Source organism: Puma concolor, chromosome C1, assembly GCF_028749965.1.
Source record: "Puma concolor isolate L17-30 chromosome C1, mPumCon1.1.hap2, whole genome shotgun sequence".
Lineage (NCBI taxonomy): Eukaryota > Metazoa > Chordata > Mammalia > Carnivora > Felidae > Puma > Puma concolor.
The window spans coordinates 18,196,069-18,209,898 of record NC_141674.1 but is presented as its reverse complement, the minus strand read 5'-3'; the positions used below and the strand labels follow the sequence as shown (position 1 = coordinate 18,209,898).

Genomic DNA, 13,830 nt, shown 5'->3' with positions numbered 1-13,830 from the left:
AGTTCTTTGGGGGAAAAAAAAGATGAGCAAAATAGAAGTGAAGTCTGTCCACGAAACATGAACTGCAATGGAAATTGAGTCCTGCTCCTGCTGTTAACAACTAAAATAAAGACAGACATGAGGCAACTGGTTTTAGACGTAAGACAAGAGGTAGCTTAGTGTGGCAATTCCTGAGAGAAGGGAAATAAGGTGAGCCCTGCAATTGCCCAAGGTTAGTGCTGGGGGCAGTTTCCGGGCCACAGTTTAGTGCGGGGGAGGAGGGTACCCTCAAAAAAGCCCAGCTTTCTGGATTGGGGAGATAGAAATCAGAGTGTAGGAAGCCTGTAGAGGCTGGAATTTATAGGGTAGAATACCACAGAGGAGGGGGGACCTGCACAGGTAAAGTTCGGAAACAGGAAGAAGGGGAGCGCCTGGGTGGCTCCGTCGGTTGAGCGTCCGACTTCAGCTCAGGTCATGATCGCCCGGTTCGTGAGTTCGAGCCCCACGCCGGGCTCTGTGCTGACAGTTCAGAGCCTGGGAACTGCTTCAGATTCTGTGTCTCCCTCTCTCTCTGTCCCTCACCCGCTTGTGCTCTATCTCTCTCTCTCTCAAAATAAACATTAAAAAAAATTAAAGAAAAAAAGAAATAGGAAGAAGTTTCTTCTCAAGTATTTGATTCGTGATGACCGTGGTCAGAATGTGTAGCAATTGGAACAACTTACTGGTACAGGCAACAAATGGAAGAATCTTAAAAGCATTGTGCTATGTGAAAAAAGATAGTCATGATTACACATATATGACATTCTAGAAAAGGCAACTCTTGTGACAGAGAGCAGAGCAGTGGTTGCCGGATGCAGGGTTGGGAGGGAACTGATGGCAAAGAAACACGGGAAACATTTGGGGATGATGGGTATACTTATGTCTTCGTTGTGATGTATTTGACACAATTGTAAACCTTTGCCAAAACTTTGAACTGTACATTTAGAACTGATGAATTAGATTGCATGTCAATTACCTGAGCGTGGATAAATTTATAAAGTTCAAGCCTTCGGTAGCTCTGTAAGCAACGTCAACAGTGAACACGTTCGGAGTTCCTGTTACAGGCAGTGCGATGTGCTTGGGAGTTAGGGTCCTCGAACTTGGTAAATCTCAGTCTCTGCCCACAAGATTCCCCAGTGTCTTCTGCAGATAGACCAGAACCCAATCAACATGGTTAACAAGAAGGTGAAATGATCCCTACACACGCTGTATTTTGCTGTTTCAGGTGCTTAGAAGAACCCGTGGTAGAGTTTTTCATCAAACAAATGGAATGTGTCGCAGAACTTTGCCAAGATGGATGACTCAACACACAAAGACCAACACCCTGGCAAAAAACATTCCAGCAAAGCCAACAAAGTACAGAAAGGTCTTGTGAATTTAATCACAGGTGTCTTTGAGGGGCAAGAGAGCTCTTGACATGTGTTCTTTTTGGCCCATAAGAACACATTCTAGAGGAATATAGTAAATCCTGGGACATACCCTCGAGGCTTAAGGGACATCAGATAGATTGCGTTGGTGGTTCCTCACTGCTTTCTAATGTGGTGACTGGGAAGAAACTATGAAAAGAAAGGATGAGGGGGGAAGGAGGAGGAAGTCTATTCAACACACTTGTTATTTCCATGTATCTGGTAAGAATCTCAGTCCTCACATTTAGATGTATAAAGAGATCTTACTTTCTATATTCCTAAAATTAATGCAAGCCCCCCTTCTGCTGGGTTGTTTGGGGTATTTCCATCTCCCTGGTGGGCTTCTAGAGTCCCTGATGCTCTCCCACCCCAGCCAGACCTCTCTTTCTTCCTCCCATCCTTTGACTTTGTGCTCTCTTTTTCTTCAATACTTCTTTAAATCGAAGCATAATACATATTCAGAAAAAGTACACCAGTCAGAGTTATACAGCTTAATGGATGTTCATAATGAAAACACCGCCTATGGAATCGCTCTTCAGGCTAAGACGTGAAATCGCAACAAGTAACCCAAAAGTCCCATCTTGTCCCTTCCCCCATCTCTGCAAAAGTAAACATTACAGCTATTCTGACTTCTAATGGCATTAACTACTTTAGCCTGTTTTTGCACTTTATATAAATTGGAATCATACGACGTGAACTTTTTGCTCTCAGGCGTTTCTCACTCATATTTGAGGGATTTAACTCCATGTTTCCTGTATCAGTGATGAGTTCATTTTCGTTGTTATAAAGTTTTTCATGGTTGGAATACACCACAATTTATTTATCCATTCTACCATTGAAGGACATTTGGGTCGTTTCCAGTTTGGGGCTACTATGAATATAAGATTCTTAAACTATGCTTGTACATGTTTTGGGGACATATGTGTATATATGTTGTCTCTACCTCGGAGTAGAATTGCTGGGTCCTAAGATGTGTTGATGATCGGCTTAGTCAATATCGCCATTTTTCCAGAGCGGTTTTGCCAGTTTTTCTTCTTTACTAGCAACGTATGAGAATTCCAATTGCTCTACGTCATCGCCAACATCTTTCACACATAGTGGTTTTAATTTGCGTTGCCCTTTGATTGATGAAATTGAGCAATTTTTCATACATTGGTTGACCTTTAGAATATTCTTTTTGGAAGAGTGATTGTTCAAGTTTTTTGCCCATTTGTTTTCTATTGGAGTTTTCTTCTTAAAAAAAAAATTTTTTTTTAAATGTTTATTTATTTTTGGGAGAGAGACCGGCAGACAGAGCAGGAGTGAGGGAGGGGCAGAGAGAGAGGGAAACACAGAATCCCAAACAGGCTCCAGGCTCCAAGCTGTCAACACAGAGCCTGATGCGGAGCTCAAACCCATGAACTATGAGCCAAGGTCAGATGCTCAACCGACTGAGCCACCCAGGAGCCCCTGGATTCTTCTTATTTTTAGGAGGTCTTTAAACCATTCTAGAAATGAGTCAATTTGTCACCTACAGGTGGAGTAAATATCTTTCCGTCTGTGATTTTCCTTTCCGCTCTTAATTTTAATATAGCCCAATTTATCAATCCTTTCCTTTTTAGTTACTGTGTATAATCTGTCCTACTTGAGAAATCTTTGCCTAGCCCCAAATAATTTCTTCTAGAAATCGTATGATTTTACTTTTCGTGTCTAGACCTACAATTCAGTGGAATTGTTTTTGTGTATGGTATGAGGTGGATGTACAAGTTTGGTGTTTTCAATATCCATATCCAAGTGAACCAGGACCATTTATTGAAAGGCCATTCTCGGGGTACCTGGGTTGCTCAGTCAGTTGAGCCTCTGACTCTTGATTTTGGCTCAGGTTATGCTCTCACGGTTCATGAGTTTGAGTCCCATCTCTGGCTCTGTGCTGGCACTGCAGAGCCTGCTTGGGATTCTCTCCCCTCTTTTCTCTGCTCCTTCCCTGCTTGCACATGGGTGCACGCTCTCTCTCTCTCTCTCTCAAAAATGAATAAATACACTTAAAAAAAAAAAAGAAAGGCCATTCTTTTTCTACTACTCTGCTGCTCTATCTTTGCTATAAATCAGGTGTCCATGTATATGCAGGTCTACTTCTAGATTCTTTATTCTGGTCAATTACTCAGCACAGTCTTAATTATTGTAACTTTATAACATCTTTTTTTTATATATATTCTTAAAAATTTTTTTTTAACATTTATTCATTTTTTGAGAGAGCATGAGCAGGGGAGGGGAAGAGAGAGAGAGGGAGACACAGACTCCAAAGCAGGCTCCAGGCTCTGAGCTTTCAGCACGGAGCTCGATGCGGGTCTTGAACTCACAGACTGCGAGATCATGACCTGAGCTTAACTGACTGAGCCGCCCAGGTACCCACACAAGTCTTTTTTCCTAAATGTTTTTTTATTTTAAGAGAGAGAGAGAGAGAGAGAGAGAGAGAGAGAGAGAGAGAGAGAGAGAAGGAGCATGAGTGGGAGAGGGGCAGGGGGAGGATCTCAAGCAGACTCTATGCACAGAGCCTCACGTGGGGTTCCTTCCCACAAACCGTGAGATCATGACCTGAGTCAAAATCAAGAGTCAGATGGTTAGTGGGGCGCCTGAGTGGCGCAGTCGGTTAAGCGTCCGATTCAGCCAGGTCACGATCTCGCGGTCCGTGAGTTCGAGCCCCGTGTCCAGGCTGATGGCTCAGAGCCTGGAGCCTGTTTCCGATTCTGTGTCTCCCTCTCTCTCTGCCCCTCCCCCGTTCATGCTCTGTCTCTCTCTGTCCCAAAAATAAATAAACGTTGAAAAAAAAATTTTTTTTTAAAAAATAAAAAAGAGTCAGATGGTTAGACGACTGAGCCGCCTAGGGGCCCCTATAATAAGTCTTTAATGTAGTAGTATAAATCTTTCAACCTTGTATTTTATCTTGGTGACTCTTGGCCCCATTGCATTTCCATATTAATTTTAGAATCAACTCATTAATGTCCTAAGAATAAAAATCCTTACTGCCATTTTGGTTTGGATTGCATTGATTCTAGCAATCAATTTAGGGATAACTTACATGTCTATAATGTTGATTTCTCCCATCCATGTGCATTTCTTTTAGGTCTTCTTAAATTTTTTTCAAACCTGTTTTACAGAGGGGCACCTGGCTGGCTCAGCTGGTAGAACATGAGACTCTTGAATGTGGGGCTGTGAGTTTGAGCCCCACATTGGGTGCGGATATTACTTAAAAATAAAATCTTAAAGCGTTTCACGGCTCTCTGTGTAGAGGTCATGTGTATCTCCTTTATGCCTTCTAGGCATTTGATGTTTTTTTTTTTTAAATTTTTATTTAATTTATTTTTTAATTTACATCTAAGTTAGCATATAGTGCAACAGTGATTTCAGGAGTAGATTCCTTAATGCCCCTTACCCATTTATCCCATCACCCCTCCCACACCCCTTCCAGTAACCTTTTGTTTGTTCTCCATATTTAAGAGTCTCTTATATTTTGTCTCCCTCCCTGTTTATATTATTATTGCCTCCCTTCCCTATGTTCATCTGTTCTGTGTCTTAAAGTCCTCATATGAGTGAAGTTCTATGATATTTGTCTTTCTCTGACTGACTAATTTCGCTTAGCATAATACCCTCTAGTTCCATCCACATAGTTGCGAATGGCAAGATTTCATTCTTTTTGATTGCCGAGTAATATTCCATCGTATATATATCCCACATCTTCTTTATCCATTCATCCATGGATGAACATTTGGGCTCTTTCCATACTTTGGCTATTGTTGATAGTGCTGCTATAAACATGGGGTTGCATGCGCCCCTTCAAAACACCATACCTGTATCCTGTGGATAAACGCCTAATAGTGCAATTACTGGGTCGTAGGGTAGTTCTGTTTTTAGTGTTTTGAGGAACGTCCATACTGTTTTCTAGAGTGGCTGCACCAGTTTGCATTCCCACCAACAATGCGAAAGAGACCCTCTTTCTCCGCATCCTCGCCAACATCTGTTGTTGCCTGAGTTGTTCATGTTAGCCATTCTGACAGGTGTGAGGTGGTATCTCATTGTGGTTTTGATTTGTATTCCCCTGATGATGAGTGATGTTGAGCATTTTTTCATGTGTCGGTTGGCCATCTGGATGTCTTCTTTGGAGAAGTGTCTATTCACGTCTTTGGCCCATTTCTTCACTGGATTATTTTGTTTTTTTGGGTGTTGAGTTTGGTAAGTTCTTTATAGATTTTGGATAGTAACCCTTTATCTGATATGTCGTTTGCAAATGTCTTCTCCCATTCCATCGGTTGCCTTTTAATTTTGCTGATTGTTTCCTTCGCTGTGCAGCTTTTTATTTTGATGAGATCCCAATAGTTCATTTTTGCTTTGGTTTCCCTTAGGCATTTGATATTTATACTGTTATAAATGGTAATATTTTGATTTCATTTTCTAATTGTATCCTGGTATAGAAATAAAACAAATTGACTTTTGTATATTGACCTTGATTCTAGTGACCTTACTAAATTCAGTGATTACCCCTTATAGGTTATCTATAGATTCTTCTCAAATTTTCCCACACATAATCTAGTCATCTGTAGATAATGACATGTTTATTTCTTCCTTTCTGATCCATATCTATTTATTTCTCTTGGCTCTTATACTGATGAGAGTCCTTCAGGACAGTGTTGAAGAGAACTATGACAGCAGTCGCCTGGCTTCATTGTCTGTCTCAGGAGAAAGCTTTTAATATTTCATTATTCAGTATCACGTTTACTATAGGCTTTTGTGATAGATAGCTTTTATCTGATTAAGGAAATTTGCTTCTAGGCCTAGTTGGCTAGGTTGTTTTTTTTTTTTTATCCTAAAAGGATGCTAGATTTTATGAAATGCTTTCTCTACGTACTCAACAGATAACCACCAAAAAAAGATACGCAGATGGCAAATAGCATATAAAGAGATGCTCAGCATCATTAGTCATTACAAATATGCAAATGAAGACCACAGTGAGATACTACACATCCCACAGGATGGCAGAAATTAAAAAGATTGCCCATTGTTGGTGAGGACGTGAAGGCACAATCACTCTCATACATTAATAGTGGAGACTTACGAAAGCACAACTTTGGGAAAGAGTTCGGCAGTTTATTTTTATTATTTTTAATGTTTATTTATTTTTGAGAGAGAGAGCATGAGCAGGGGAGGGGCGGGGGGGGGGGGGGGGACAGAGGCTCTGGACTGACAGCAGCGAGCTGGATATGGGGCTCGAACTCCCAAACCGTGAGGTCATAACCTGAGCCGAGGTCAGAGGCTCAACCAACTGGGCCACCCAAGTGCCCCTGACAGTTTCTTTGAAAGTTAAACATCTTATCCAGCCATTCCACTCCTGAGTATTTACTCAAGAGAAATGACAATGTATGCCCACTCTTTCATTTGTATGAGGACTTGTAGTGGAATGGAGAGAAGAGTTTATGTGTAGTACTCCCAAACTGTCAGCACCTCAAATTTCCATCCACAAGGTATTAATAATTGTCACATTTCTATATAATGAAATGCTACTCAGCAATAAAATCAATGAACCATTGATATTTCAACAACATGGATGAATCTCAAACTAATTATGCTAAATGAAAGAAGAGAGGCAAAAAAGAATACATACTCTATAATTCTGTTCTGCACCTACTGAGATGATCATATGGTTTTTCTCTTTAGTTGGTCAGTATGGTGAATGACATTGACTTTCAAATGTTAACCTATCTTTGCATTACTGAGATAAACTCCACTTGGTCATGATGTATTGTCTTTGTTTATATACTGTTGGATTTAATTTACTAAAAATTTTATTTAAAAAAATTTTTTTAATGTTTATTTATTTTTGACAGAGAGAGAGAGAGAGAGAGAGAGAGAGACAGAGCATGAGTGGGGGAGGGGCAGAGAGAGGGAGACACAGAATCCTAAGCAGGCTCCAGGCCTGACACGGAGCTTGAACTCACTAGTTGTGAGATCATGACCTGAGCTGAAGTCAGACACTTCATCGACTGAGCCACCCAGGGGCCCCCAAATTTTCTAACAATTTCTGTGTGTAGGTTTATGAGGATTATTGATTTGTAGTGGTTCCCCTCCCACCCCACCATGACACTGTCTCATTTTGATATTAGGGTGATGCTGACCACCTAGAATAGATTGGGAAATGTCTTTTCCTCTTCAATTTTCTGGGATAGATTATATAGAATTGATAGGTGCAGTGTTCTATAAATGTTAGTTAGGTCAAGTTAGGTAATAGTATTATTCACGTCACATATATATATATATTATATATTATTTATATATTTATATAACATATAAATATATATACTTATATATATATTTATTATATATAAGTATATAATCTATATAAATATATAATCCATGTAAATATATAATATATAAATATATAATATATGATATATAAATATATAACAATATAAAATATATAAATATATATTTATATATAATATATATAAATACATATAATATATATAAATATAATATATAATATGTATATATATTTAAGATTTTATTTTTAAGTACTATCTATATCCGACATGCAGCTTGAACTCACAACCCCAAGATCAAGAGTCCCATGCTCTACCAACTGACCCTGCCAGACGCCCCCAAGTCTTATATATCTTTACTGATATTCTATCTACTTGTTTAAATTAGTGAGGGAGGAACTTTTTTTTTTACGTATGAAATTTATTGTCAAATTGGTTTCCATACAACACCCAGTGCTCATCCCAACAGGTGCCCTCAATGCCCATCCCCCACTTTCCCTTCCCTCCCACCCCCCATCAACCTTCAGTTTATTCTCAGTTTTTAAGAATCTCTTATGGTTTGCCTCTCTAACTTTTTTTTCCCCCTTCCCCTCCCCCATGGTCTTGTGTTAAGTTTCTCAGGATCCACATAAGAGTGAAAACATATGGTATCTGTCTTTCTCTGTATGGCTTATTTCACTTAGCATAACACTCTCCAGTTCCATCCACGTTGCTACAAAGGGCCATATTTTATTCTTTCTCATTGCCACATAGTACTCCATTGTGTATATAAACCACAACTTCTTTATCCACTCATCAGTTGATGGACATTTAGGCTCTTTCCATAATTTGGCTATTGTTGAAAGTGCTGCTATAAACATTGGGGTACAGAGGGAGGAACTTTTAAATCTAACTGTAATTGTGGAATATTCTATTTCTTCTTACAGTACTATGAGCTTTTGCTTCGTGTATTTTGAGTTTCTTGTTATCAGATATATTGGTATTTAGGCTTGTAATGTTCTCTTAAGGAATTGACCTCTATATGGTTACGAAATGACCCTCTTTATTGCAGGGAATATTTTTTCTCTGAAATCTGCTTTGTCTGATACTAATATCTAGCATTGTTTTTAATGTTAGCATAGTGTATCTTTTCCCATTGTTTTATTTTTAACGTATTTCTGGGATTACCTTTAAAGTATATTTCTTGCAGGCAGCATATAGTTAGGTCTTTCTTATCCAAGTTGAGCAGCTCTGTCTTTTGATTGGACTATTTAGACTATTGAAATTTAATGTGAACATTGGTGTGTGGGTTTAAGTTTACCATCTTGCGATTTGCTTGCTATTTGTCGTATCTATGCCTTATTTACTTTTTCTGTCATCTTCTGCATTGAGTATATTTTTGTTTCTATTTTATCTCCTTTGTTGGCTTATTAGGAATAACTCTTGGGGCACCTGGCTGGCTCAGTTGGCGGAGCATATGACTCTTGACCTCTGGGTTTTGAGTATGAGCCCTGAATTGGAGTAGAGATTACTTTAAAAACAGAATCTTATGGGGCGCCTGGGTGGCTCAGTCAGTTAAGCCTCTGGCTTTGGCTCAGGTCATGATCTCGCAGTTTGTGAGTTCGAACCCCACACCGGGCTCTGTGCGGACAGCTCAGAGCCTGGAGCCTGCTTCGGATTCTGTGTCTCCCTCTCTCTGCTCCTCCCCTGCTCATGCTCTGTCTCTCTCTTTCTCAAAAATAAATAAACATTAAAATTTTTTTTTTAAATAAAAATAAAATCTTAAAAAAAAAAAAGGAATAACTCTTTACCGTGTTTTCTTAATGGCTGCTTTAGAGCAAGGGTTGGCAAACTTTGGCCCTTAGCCAAATCTGATCTGCTGCCTGTTTTTATAAATTAAATTTTGGTTTTGATTGATTGTATATCTTCTCATGATGAATTGCATTTTTTTTTCTTTACATGCCTATTAATTCTTTTTAAAAAATTTTTTTTTTCTTTTCAACGTTTTTATTTATTTTTGGGACAGAGAGAGACAGAGCATGAACGGGGGAGGGGCAGAGAGAGAGGGAGACACAGAATCGGAAACAGGCTCCAGGCTCTGAGCCATCAGCCCAGAGCCTGACGCGGGGCTCGAACTCACGGACCGCGAGATCGTGACCTGGCTGAAGTCGGACGCTTAACCGACTGCGCCACCCAGGCACCCCAACATGCCTATTAATTCTTAACTGAACACTATATATTTTTCATTGTACCTGTTGGGTGCTGGATCCTTTTCCAGTCCTGTAAATTCTTATGCTTTGTTCTGGGATACAGTTAAATTACTTGGAAACAGTTGGAGTTTTTCAAGTCTTGCTGTTGAGTGTTAGCTGGGACCCGAGTGGCCTTAAGCCTAGGGGTAATTTTGCTCTATTTCGGAGGCAAAACTCTGCATACTCTATGTCCTCCGTATTATAAAGCTTTTCCCTCTGATGCGTGGGAACAGGAGGGTCTCCTGGTTTGGTGTAAGCTATTCCTGTACTGCTGTTCAGGTATTCATCTTTTGGCTGATTCTTTCCCCAGCTTTGGGTAGTTTTCTCGCATGTGTATCCCGAGCAATACTCAGAAAGGTACCTGAAGGGAAACCCAGTGCTGGGCTCCAGAGTTCTTTATCTGGGGAGCTCTCTTCTTGGATTCTCTGCTCTGTCAGCTCTAGCCACCTGGTCTTTCTGGGCTTTCGGATTCATTTCCTCAACTCAAGAAGGCAGCCAGGCTCTCCCTGGATTCCTCCATCCTGTGCTGTGGCCTGGAAAGTTCTCCAGGCAGTAAGCTGGGAGCAATCCCACTGCTCTCTCATTTGCTTCCCATTTCTCGGGGCAGCCCCATCCTTTGTTGCTTCGTGTCCGGTGTCTTGAAAACCATCGTTTGATATATTTTGTCCACGTTTAACTTTTGTTTCCCTAGCTCAGAGGGCAAAGCCAGCCCCATTTTGGTTGGAAATGGAAGGTCAAATTATCCAGAGTATTTTTTTAAAAAACTTTATTTTTCGGGGCGCCTGGGTGGCGCAGTTGGTTAAGCGTCCGACTTCAGCCAGGTCACGATCTCGCGGTCCGTGAGTTCGAGCCCCGCGTCAGGCTCTGGGCTGATGGCTCGGAGCCTGGAGCCTATTTCCGATTCTGTGTCTCCCTCTCTCTCTGCCGTTCATGCTCTGTCTCTCTCTGTCCCAAAAATAAATAAAAAACGTTGAAAAAAAGATTTAAAAAAAAACAAAACAAAAACTTTATTTTTCGGGGCACCTGGACGGCTCAGTCAGTTAAGCAGCTGCCTTTGGCTCAAATCACGATTTCGCGGTTTGTGGGTTCGAGCCCCACCTCAGGCTCTGTGCTGTCCCCGCGGAACCTGCTTCAAATCTTCTGTCCCCCCTTTCTCTCTGCCCTTCCCCCATTTGTTCTTCCTCCCTCTCTCTCTCTCTCGCTCAAAAATAAATAAATAAAAATTAAAAAAATAAAAATCTTATTTTTCTGGTTCTTCTCAAGAGGGTTGTTTTCATGCAGGAGGTTCTACCACAGCCAGAAGTGAAAGTGATCTTTTTATTTTATTTTTTAACATTTGTTTATTTATTTTGAGGGGGCGGGGAGGGGCAGAGAGAGGGAGAGAGAATCCCAAGCAGGCGCCATGCTTGTCAGCACAGAGCCCGCTGTGGGGCTTGATCCCATGAACCGTGAGATCATGACCCGAGCCAAAATCCAAAGTCAACACTTAACCGACTGAGCCACCCGGGCGCCCTGAAAGTGATCTTTTTTTTAGTCAGGAAGGTTTTTTCCTTCCCCTGGGGGAAATGTCCTTCCTTTTACCAAGAAAGAAAGAAAGAGAGAGAGGGAGGGAGGGAGGGAGGGAGGGAGGGAGGGAGGGAGGAAGGAAGGAAGGAAGGAGAAAAGAAAAGGAAAGGAAAGAAAAGAAAAGAAAAGAATCCCCCTTTCTTTGCTGCCTTCTCTGCAAACTCTTTAAATCGCTCCATGGACTTTTAGAAACAAAAGCTAGGAAGCCTTGCGTCTGCTGTTTTCTGATGCTGTCTAGTTCGCTAAAAGAAAATTACATAGCCATCCACCTGCTAAATGGGGGTGGGGAGAGAAGGGAAGAAAATCATAAATACATCGTAGATTTCTCTCAAATGTTTTCTAACCAGACATTTCTTCTGCTTCTTTTATTTGCTTCACCCTCAAGCCGAGCACATTGGGCTAGATCGCCCCCCATTATTCCACCCACTGGTGTGTGGGGAGCTGACTATGGGCCAGACTCAGAACGAGGAGGTGCAGCTTGGACCTTAAGAGCCTCGGCTCATTAGACCAACTGTGTTCAAACCCCAGCCGGGTGTTTCACTTAAGGGCGAGTGACGTCATCTGTCTAAGCCTCAGTTTCCTCATCTGTCACAGCACCTCCTGAGGGGTCCCTGTTGGCATTGGGTGTCTGAGCCTGAAAACCAGTTTTGTGTTTTCAAAAATTTGGAGACTAAGAAACGGGCCTTAAAGCCAGCTCCTGTGCAACCGCACCCCCACTCTTAACGCATCCCTCCTCCCTTCGTCTCCTGGCTTTTTCCGACTCTGGCACACATTTCCTCTACGAGGGTTCGGACTTGGATGTTGAGATATGTTGTGCGCATCCTGCAGAGTCAGGGTGGACCCCCATCCAAAATTTGGCTTGAAAGTCAAGATTGGTGATGCCGCACCAAGGGGACACGAAGAGGGGTATTCCTCACATCGTGAGGTTTTCTGGGGAGAGCAGGGTCGGCTTCCTAATGTGGCCCCAAAATGGCTCGAGAGAACCAGAGGAGAGAGCCACGTTTGGGGTTTTGTTGCGGTTAGTTGGTAGGGCTGGAGTGAGGGCAAGGGTTGGTATGGTTTGAACTTCTGGCCGGCACCAAAGGGGAGAGCCTCCAGGCCTTCTCCTCAGTTTACCCAATGTGGCTCAGAAGGGGAAGCCGGGGGCTGAGGCTTACAAGCTGTGAGCAGTCAGCCCCACATCGAAAACGGAGTCAGATTCTATCACCCTCACAGGTTGGAGTTTGGAATTGGTCTGCCGTGCAGAGAGATGCCCCTCGTGGAGCCTTAACAGTTGTCTCTCATGTGAGACATTCTCCCACATGTGGGGCCGGGCGGAGGAGAGCGGAGAATTTGTATATCATTTGTATGTCACAACCCGGACATCCACAATTTTAAGTTGATTTTCTATAAATGATGCTTCAGCGATGTGACCAAATCTCACTAGTTTAGTTGCCCTGGGGTGGGGAAATGCCAGATTACCAAGAGGGAAAAAAAGTAAAGAGAATATTAAAAAAAAAAGTTTCGGGGCGCCTGGGTGGCGCAGTCGGTTAAGCGTCCGACTTCAGCCAGGTCACGATCTCGCGGTCCGTGAGTTCGAGCCCTGCGTCAGGCTCTGGGCTGATGGCTCAGAGCCTGTTTCCGATTCTGTGTCTCCCTTTCTCTCTCCCCCTCCCCCGTTTATGCTCTGTCTCTCTCTGTCCCAAAAATAAATAAAAAACGTTGAAAAAAAAATTAAAAAAAAAAAAGTTTCATGTTTACCTCCTATCAAAAGGCAAGTTTTTCTCCTATTCCATTTAAGATAAAACTTTAAGGGGGCGCCTGGGTGGCTCAGTCGGTTAAGCGTCCGACTTCGGATCAGGTCATGATCTCGCGGTCCGTGAGTTCGAGCCCCGCGTCGGGCTCTGTGCTGACCGCTCAGAGCCCGGAGCCTGTTTCAGATTCTGTGTCTCCCTCTCTCTCTGACCCTCCCCCATTCATGCTCTGTCTCTCTCTGTCTCAAAAATAAATAAATGTTAAAAAAAATTAAAAAATAAAATAAAACTTTAAGGAGTGCCTGGCTGGCTCAGTTGGTGGAGGGTGAGACTGTTGATCTCAGGGTTGTGAATGTGAGCCCCACGTTGAGTGTGGAGATTACCTAAAAATAAAATCTTGGGGTGGGGGGGTGGTGTTGGGCACCGGGACGGCTCAAAGGGTTGAGCCTCCAACTTCAGCTCAGGTCATGATCTCATGGTTGGTGAGTTCGAGCCCTGCACCAGGCTTGCTGCTGTTGGCACAGAGCCTACTTCACATCCTCTGTCCGCCCCCCCCCCCCCCCCCCGGCCCATCCCTCCCCTGCTTGTG

General features: G+C 42.3%; 1 protein-coding gene across 9 annotated transcripts in view; it reads left to right on the top strand.

Annotated features, from left to right (window-relative positions):
* Window positions 1–13,830, top strand: part of STPG1 (sperm tail PG-rich repeat containing 1) — a 57,162-nt gene that overhangs the window by 4,709 nt on the left and 38,623 nt on the right. For all 9 annotated transcript variants that reach the window (XM_086716052.1, XM_086716057.1, XM_086716055.1 and 6 more), the window contains one exon: window positions 1,244–1,384. In XM_086716052.1, coding sequence (XP_086572178.1) covers window positions 1,312–1,384 — 73 coding nt within the window. In that variant the 5' untranslated portion in view covers window positions 1,244–1,311. The remainder of the gene's footprint in view (window positions 1–1,243; window positions 1,385–13,830) is intronic.